The 9207-nt window shown below is 42.5% G+C and overlaps 1 protein-coding gene across 1 annotated transcript in view; it reads right to left on the bottom strand.

The window, feature by feature from the left end:
* Positions 1-348: 348 nt before the first annotated feature.
* Positions 349-9207, bottom strand: part of LOC100513462 (olfactory receptor 10H1-like) — a 43310-nt gene continuing 34451 nt past the window's right edge. Inside the window, exon 2 of the mRNA XM_013994646.3 lies at positions 349-1479. Coding sequence (XP_013850100.1) covers positions 524-1333 — 810 coding nt within the window. The 5' untranslated portion in view covers positions 1334-1479 and the 3' untranslated portion in view covers positions 349-523. The remainder of the gene's footprint in view (positions 1480-9207) is intronic.

Below are 9207 nucleotides of genomic sequence, written 5' to 3'. Positions count from 1 at the left end.
CACTAGAAGGTTGTTTGAAGGAGGTTAAGGATTCTTGTTTTGTTTTGTTTACTGCTATAGTCCTACATAGCATCTGGTAGGCTCTCAGATATCTCTTGAACTAATTCAGAAGAATAAAGCTAAATGAAGGTAACTGTGAGATTCAACTTTTGTTCATCCAATTGGACAAGAAAAAATTTTTTACGTTTGTTAACACTGTTGGAGTGGGCATAGGAAAATTAACTCTCATGTTTTGCTTTGCATCCTTAGGGCAAGTCCTTAAATAGGTGAATGTTGTGGTATGTGAATTATATCTCAATAAAGTTATTTGTTAAAAAGAAAAATAAAACTAGTATCTCACACATGTGCCATGAGAGAAAGAAGAAAACACATTAACATTTATTGAGCACCTATTATGTGATAAGTGTGGTCACACACAAATCTTTATGCCAATATTACAAGGTAATCATTATTAACTCCACTGGACAGAGGAGAGTATAGTCATCCTTCTACCATATTCTGAAACCACTTCCACACTGGCCACTCAGATGCTAGAGGGATAGAATTTGCTGAGGAAGGTTTTTCTCATGATGTTCTTCAGCTCCTTGTTCCTGAGACTGAAGACGACGGGGCTGAGGAAGGGAGTGAGCACCCTGTAGGTGATGCCCATCAGCGTGTCTCCTTCCAGAGACTGAGGACCCTTGGGCTTGAGGTAGATGACAGAGGCAAAGCCAGAATGCACGATCACCATGGTGAGATGGGATGCACAAGTGGAGAAAGCCTTGTGCTGGTCCTCAGCAGAGGGGATCCTCGGGATGGTGGCCACAATGAAGGCATAAGAGAGAAGGATGAGGAGACCGCAGCCCAGCAGGGCTGAGATACACACCAGGCCCATGCCAATAGCCAGAGCAGGGATGCCTCCACAGGCCAACTTCAGAAGAGGTGGCATGTGGCAGCCAAAATAGTGGATCTCATTAGACCCACAAAAAGTAAGTTGGAAAATGGCCGTTGTTACCACCAGCCCAACAACTGAGCCCCCAACCCCAGACCAGGCCACCAGGCAGGCCCAGCCACTGAGGCTTGTGAGCACGTTGTAGCACAGGGGGTGGCAGATGGCCACGTAGCAGTCATAGCCCATGATAGTGAGCAGGAAGGAGTGGGTGAAGCCAAATGTGAAGGAGAAGAACATCTGGCTGGCACAGGCCATGAAGGAGATGTTGCAATCATTGGAGAGCAGGTTGGGCAGCATGCACGGGATGACGGCAAATGTATAGAGGAGCTTGGAGAAGGAGAGGGCGCACAGGAAGAGGTACATGGGCGTGTGGAGGGTAGGCTCCCTCCAGATGGTGGTCATGATGAGCAGGTTCCCCCAGCAATATGAACAGGTACCTCAGAAAGAAGAGCAGGAAGAACATCATCTGAAGATGGGGGAAGGTGGAGAAGCTGATGAGGATGAATTCAGACACAGATGTGTAGTTAAACCTTGAAGGGCAGCCATATCTGTTATGGGAGAGAGGGAGGGAGGCCCATGGTTAGGAACTCAGTCTCTAATAAGCTCTACGCTCAACTTCCTGGAGAGGCTCCTTTACCTCTTGAAACCATGGTTAGTCCATCTATCTGCAAAAGGATGTTTGTAATAACAGTCTGCCTTGAGGGTTAAATAAGGTCATGCATCTAAGGTGCTTAGCACAGGTCCTGATATATAGTTTGAATTGAATAAATTGTTATTATTACTTTTTTTAAATCCCAGTGGTAGGAAATGATTGTCTCAAGTCTCCATATCTGGATTGAGTCCCTACTTCAGAGCTCACCATTGCCTTTATTTACTTATCCAAAAAGAAATGTAAAATTAAAGAAAAAGGCAGCAGTCTAATCTTTTTTCAAAGAAATTACTGTGCTGGGATTGCTAATAAAATTTTTGATTGGAAAAAATCTCTTCCTGATTGGAGTTCTATCTTTGAAAGAATAATGTAAATCCTTTGATCATTATACTCAATATGCTGCCTATACTCCTGGCTGTATACAAGGCTTAGTAAGTATTAAGTGCAGCTTTTTCTCCCTTTTTATTTGAAAGGCTACCATATTATTCACCTGAGTTCAAAAAATTTGAGAAGTTGTTTTGAAACAGTGTTCTTAAAAAACACCTGAGTTAAGTTGGTCCCTCAATCTTTTTGAGTCTTAGTTTTCTTATCCCTCAAAGGAAATTGATCTTGATACTCCCTTGCTGACAAGCATTGCAGAAGATTATGCACATAATATGTCTTACACAGCACCTGAAATCAAGAAATTAAGATGGAGGATAGCTCATGAGTTCCCATCGTGGCTCAGCAGTTAAGGAACCTGACTAGGATCCATAAGGATGCAGGTTCCATCCCCGGCCTCGCTCAGTGGATTAAGGATTTGGCGTTGCCGTCAGCTGTGGTGTAGGTCACAGACACAGCTCGGATCCTGCATTGCTGTGGCTGGGGTGTAGGCCTGTGGCTACAGCTCTGATTTGACCCCTAGCCTGGGAACTTCCATATACCATGAGTGAGGATGAGTGAGGCCCTAAAAAGCAAAGGAAAAAAAAAAGATTAAGGACAGGCATAAATGACCAGAACCAGATAATCTTAAAATAGAGCAACCTATGATTGTATCTCTGTTTTAATTGATACTTAAACACATTTACCTTTTGGCAATTACTGTTATTTTCAGACTTAATTCTGTCACTTTAATAGTTGAGTTAACATATGTAAATATATGTTAATATACATAGCTAATATATACATGTACTTATATAGGTAAATTTAACATATACAAAAACACAAAAACATGCCCACAGCCCTGTTCATTACCTCGAACAAACCTGAAAGCAAAACAAATCAAAACAAAACAAGAAACTAAGAACATGGAATTGTCATTGGAAAAACAACCTTGTGTGGGATCTCCCGCTGTGGTATCTTGGGAGCACTGGGACACAAGTTCCATCCCTGGCCTGGCACAGTGGGTTAAGGACCCTGCCTTGCCACAGTTGTGGCTTAGGACACATCTGCTGCTTGGATCTGATCCTGACCCAAGAACTCCATATACTGCTGGATGGCCAAAAAACTAGAAAAGAAAAGAAAAGAAGAAAAGAAAAGAAAAGAAAAGAAAAGAAAGGAAAGGAAAGGAAAGGAAAGGAAAGGAAAGGAAAGGAAAGGAAAGGAAAGGAAAGGAAAAGGAAAGGAAAGACCTTGTGTGAAGACAACAAAGGAAGTTAAGGTAAATTCCCAAGTGCCAATGTTGCAAAGACTGAAGTGATCTGACCATATTGGAATAAAATTGGAAATTCATAAGAAGAGGATACTTGGAAGTTCCCATATGTTTGGAACACAGATTTAGATTGTATCATTGACATTGTCATAGTAGCAGATTACTCACTAATCTTTGGGATAAAAGGAAAATTAAGAACAGAATGATAATGAAAAGTTGAAATAACAACTAAATGAAAGGATTGTGTCCTGGAACAGAAAAAAAAGGATATTAGTGGGGAAACTGGAAAAATTCAACTAAGAACTGTAATTTGCTATATAGTATCATACAAATGTTAATTTCCTAGGTCTGATCATTGTAGTGGGGTTCTGTAAGATGCTGGCATTAGAAGAAGTTGTATGAAGGGAACACAAGAATTTTCTGCATTTTTTTTACCTTTTATTTTTTTTCCTACTGGACAGCATGGTGACCCGGTTACACATACATGTATACATTCTTTTTTCTCACATTGTCATGTTCCATCCTAAGTGACTAGACATAGTTCCCAGTGCTACAAAGCAGGATCTCATTGCTAATCCACTCCAAAGGCAGTAGTCTGCATCTATTAACCCCACTTTTTTGTTAAGTTCAAATGAGTTAAAAACAAAAAGTCAAAAAAAAAAAAAAACAACACTCAAAGGAGCACAAAAACTTTCAGGCACCTAAGAAATAAGTTAACTAAGTGCACAAAAACCTCCTTAAAAAACAATTAAACCTCTAATTACCAAAAAAAATCTACTAGGTGATATAATAAATGGATGAAATGGGAAGGCAATATCATAGATGTTCATTCTCCCCCAAATTTAATCTATACATTCAATGTATTCTTCTCAAAAAAATTCAGTTGGGAGTTCCCATTGAGATGCAGTGAAAATTAATCTGACTAGGAACCATGAGGTTGCAGGTTCAGTCTCTGGCCTCGCTCAGTGGGTTAAGTATCTGGCATTGCTGTGAGCTGTGGTGTAGGTCGCAGACATAGCTTGGATCCTGCGTCGCTGTGGCTGTGGCATAGACCAGCGGCTGTAGCTCCAATTTGACCCCTAGCCTGGGAACCTCCATATGTCATGGGTATGGCCCTAAAAAAAAAAAAATCCAGTTGAATTCTTTGAGAAAGATGTTAAATTTATTATACAATATTTCTATTATATAAGATTTCTTTAATGTTTCTATTACAGAATAATGATTCATAAATAATTAAGTCATTCTTGAAGTGAAAAGAGAAAGGAGGTGGGGAATGTCAATTGCCTTCTAAGATAGTGAGGCATTCTACAAAGCCCTGCAAATAGAGCAGTGTAAGATTTGTGCAAAGACAGATAAATAGACCGGCGGTTCAGAAAGAAGACCTCAGACATGTAGCCACATATGGTTAAAGTCATACTACAAATCAATCAGGAAAGGACAAATCATTTAGGGGATGTTGTTGAGGAAAGTATATCTCTATATAGATAAAAAACAAAACAGGATTCTCAATAACTCCACAAAAAGGCAATCAAGATGGATTAACAACCTAACTATGAAAGATAAAAACATAACTCAATAATGTAGTTATTTCCCATTGTGGCTCAGCAGTGACAAGCCCAACTAGTATCCATGAGGATGCAGGTTGAATCCCTGGCCTCACTTTGGGTTAAGGATCTGGTGTTCCCATGAGCTGTGATGTAGGTCACAGACTTGGCTTGGATCCCATGTTGGCTGTGGCTGGGGTGTAGGCAGGCAGCTGTAGCTCCAATTCGACCCCTAGCCAGGAAACATCCATATGCCACTGGAGCAGCCCTAAAAAAAAAAGAATGATGTAGGGTAGGATCTTTGTGACCTAGGAATAGGAAGTGGCTCTTGTAAAAGAAAAAAAGAAAGCAAAGACCAATTCCATTATGTCAAAATTATGAATCATGTTAACAAAGAGCATCATGGATGAAGTTAACCGATGACAGAGAGCAAGAAGATGTTCACGGAGACCCAGGGTTAAAATCCCGGATCTTGACTGTGTGTTGAAATAACCAGAGAACTTCCTTCAGGTTCTGAAGGGATATGATGCCAAATGCTCAGCATAGAGGAATTTCTCAAGGAAAGCTAACTGACATTATGGTCATATTTTACTAGCATTACTGGGCTGGCTGTTGCACATCCTTCCTATCAGGTGATTATATTGGCCCTGTGACTATCGACAGCTTCTGACATAATTCCAGCATCATCTTTCCTCTGACACTGTGGATGGCCAAAGCCCTGAAACCACTCTCTCAGCAGCTTACCTCTTCCTTTCTCCTGCCTATGAACATGCTGCAGGGTATCAACTCCTAAATGTCTAAAATAAAACAGAAAGGGCTCTCTTGGCTCCTGGTCTCCCAGGAGCCATTTACTTGTGTCATCATTTCTGAGGATCACACCTATGCAGGACTCCCTAAGTGAACTCTCCAAGTCAGCTAAACAACTCTGGACCTCAGGAACCAAAGCTCCCATCCATGAGCTCCTCACCAGAGCCTCAGTCCAGGGCATATTCTGGTTGGCTCCCAGATCCTACACCTATGCCCTTCCTCCTGAAAGGGAAACTATTCAACCCACTCAGCTCTCTCTGCTTATGTACCTGCATTGTAGACCTAACAGCACATTTACAAGCACACAGTACAATGGGATACAGATTGGCCATACAAAGAAATAAAGTGCTGATACATGCTACATCATGGATGAACTTTGAAGACCTTATTTATGCTGAATGAAAGAATCCTGCCACAAAAGTCCACATATTATAAGCTTCCATTTATTTGAAATATCCTGAATAGGTAAACACAGCAAGATAGAAAATACATTAGTGGTTGTCAGGGAATGGGAGTAAGTTGGAATGAGGAGTAAAGGTTAATGGGTTCAAGAATTCCTTTAGGGGTGGTGAAATATCTTGGAACTAAATAGAGGTGAGAGTGTCACAATTTTGTAAATGAACTAAATGCCTCCGATTTGTGCCATTTAAAATGGCAAGAATGTAGAAAAATTGTGCACTGTTAGTGGAATTGTAAAATGGCACAATAGCTGTAGAAAACAATATGGGTATTTCTCAAAAAAAAAAAAAACTAAAAGTAGAACTACCATTGATCCAGTAACCCCACTTTAGATATGTATGCAAAAGCATTAGAAGAAGGATCTCAAAAAGGTATTTGCACATCTCTGTTCATAGCAGCACTATTCACAATAGCCATGAAGTGGAAGCAACCCAAATGTCCATCCTTGGAAGAATGGATAAGCAAAATGAGGTCTACCCATACAATGAAATATCATTCAGCTCTAAAAGGAAGAAAATCATGACAGAGAGTCCCAGCCTCCAGCACACCCTACAACACAAATGAGTCTCAGGAACAATATCCTAAGTGGAATCAGCCAGTCTCCCCCAAAAGAAATCTTGTATGATTCCACCTACATAGGGTCTCTAAAGTAGTCAAATTCATAGAGAGAGAAAATAGAATGGCACTTGCCAGGGATAGACAATAGAATGGCACTTGCCAGGGATAGAAAATAGAATGGCACTTGCCAGGGACTGAGGGGATCAGGAAATAGGGAGCTTTGTTTAATAGCTTTAGAGTTTCTGTTTTGCAAGATAAAAAGAGATCTGGAAATTGGTTACATAGCAAGGTGAATAGATTTAACACTAACAAACTGCATACTAAAATATGGTTAAGGTGGTATATTTTATGTTATGTGTTTTTTTCCACAGACAAAAAAATATGTAGTACTGGCACATGCTAAAGGATGAACGAAGCTTGAAAAATGTATGCTGTGTGGAAAAAATAAGCCAGGAACAAAGACTTGATTTGATTAATATGAAATACCTAATATAAGCAAATCCACAGTGATACAAGCAGATTCATGGTTATCAGAGGCTGGGGCCAGAGAAGATGGAGCATGGCTGTTAATAAGACAAGGTTTCCTTTTGCGGGGTGAAAATATTTTGCAAGTTGATAGAGGTAATAGCTGCACATCGTGAATGTGCTAAATGCCACCAAAATGTAAACCTTAAAATGGTTAAGTCTATACTTTGTGAACTTTACCTCATTTTTTATAAATCAACATGACCCTCCTTCAGCCCTCTTCCACCTCTGCACTGCTTTCCCCTGGATCAGAGCCCAGCTTGTCCCCATAAAGGGAGAGGAAGAATCTCAGAATGCCCAGGGCCAGCCCTGAGCCGAGAGAGAGAACACACCATCCCCATTTCAGCCTCTAGGCTCCCACCTTAAGCAGCCTCTGAGCCTCCACCCAGGTATGTGTAAGAGCAGAAGGGGAGACATCTCAGGACATCTCTCCTCAGGGGTGGATGGCTTCCTGTTCCTACATAGTGGGACCCAGGTGCCCCTTGTGTCTCATACACACCTACACAAGGATGTTCCCCTCAACTACATATCATTGCACACCACCTCACACTCTACACACATACACACACATACACATAAGTGCCTTAGATTCTTACCTCCTCCAGATATGCATCCTAGCAGGCTTCCTGTACAGGGGCTGCTCTCAAACCTGTAAATTTACACAGATGCAGAGACCCTGCCCACAATGATGAATGCACATCTGCAGAGAGTCCCAGTCTCCAGCACACCTGGAGGTGCACACAGACCTACACCCTCACAGTACAACACAGCAGAAACAGAAAGAAGATGACTAATACCTGTGTCCCTGGTGGGCAACTTTCACTCTGACCTGCCCCATAGCCAAGTGTGCACAAATGCACATGGGTGTGAGCTTTCAGCAGAGCCTAGGTGTGTGATTCAGGAGTCAAAAGCCTTTGCTGGGGTACTGCTTGCCCTAAGCTTTGTTTAGCTGGATTCCTGATGCTAAAATCCACACAAAGCAATTCTGTTACCCACAGCCCTTCTCCTATCCTGTGCTTACATCACCTTCTCCAGGAAGGCATCCAGGGGCACCCACTCCCCTCTATTGGCTACAGTACTACTAGAGTACTGTAACTGGGAGGTAGAGGGAGCCCTGGCCCCCTCACTCACACAAGGAGCTCAGAAGAGGTGGGCAGGGTGGGAGGCCACTTGCTCACTATATCTTTCTCCTCCAGAGGCTCTTTCCAAAGGTATCTCAGAGGACCCAGCTGTGGGATGCTAGAGGGGCTCCCTCAGGACCGAGTCAGGGGACAGGGACAACAACTTGGTGAGTCTTCAGGTCACATCGGACTACCTCGAGATCAGCCCACGGGGTATACACAGCCTCCAAACCTTCCCCGACAGCCCCCTATGCTCTTAGAAGCTGGGCTATTCTGTGGTACTAAAGAGGATGGTTAGGTTGAGACATGGAAGTGACAAGACTGTCCCTAACTGGACCAGGAAAGAAACAGAAATGGAGGCCTGTACTACTGCCCTAGTCTCTCAACCCCCAGGGGCCCCTTCTCTTTCTGGGAGGGTCCTGTGTAGACAGGCCATCTCCAAATCACAAGCTCCATCCATACCCCTTAAAAGGCATCCTTGGTATGGCCAAAGAGGACAGCACATGATTCTCAAACCAGGCCTGCACTCAGTTAGGTTGGAAAATACCAGTTTCCATCTACCGTGAGTGTAGTGGCAAAGGGGCTGGTGTCTGGCTCCCATGGAAAGCAGAGGAGCCTAGGTTAGAGATGGAATCTCTAAATCACCCTGTCTTGGACCCAAGCTGTTCAGGCTGAAGGTCTAGAAGGGGAATGAGGAGACAGTGCCAGGCCCTTACAGCTACGAAGAACCAGGCTTCCAGGCTCTTGGGTCAAAATGTAGCTCAGTGTCTGCTCTCTTCCCATTTCTCATGTTCTAGACCCCAGCCTGGTGGGTGCAAGCACATATAACCTGGAAAACAGTATCAGCCTTTAGATCAGTTTTCTAGGGCTGATGAATAATTGACCACAAACTACATGGCTTAAAAACAACAGAAATTTATTCTATCTAGAAGCCAGAAGTCCAAAATCAAGGTATCAATAGAGGTGGTTCCTTCTAGAGGTTC

The sequence above is a fragment of the Sus scrofa genome, chromosome 2 (genome assembly GCF_054392235.1).
Source record: "Sus scrofa isolate SSC_HxYL_T2T_F1_AM1 chromosome 2, Sscrofa_HxYL_maternal_Yorkshire_Landrace_v2.0, whole genome shotgun sequence".
In the NCBI taxonomy this organism is placed as follows: domain Eukaryota; kingdom Metazoa; phylum Chordata; class Mammalia; order Artiodactyla; family Suidae; genus Sus; species Sus scrofa.
The sequence above is the reverse complement of the archived record's forward strand: the minus strand, read 5'-3'. Positions and strand labels throughout refer to the sequence as shown.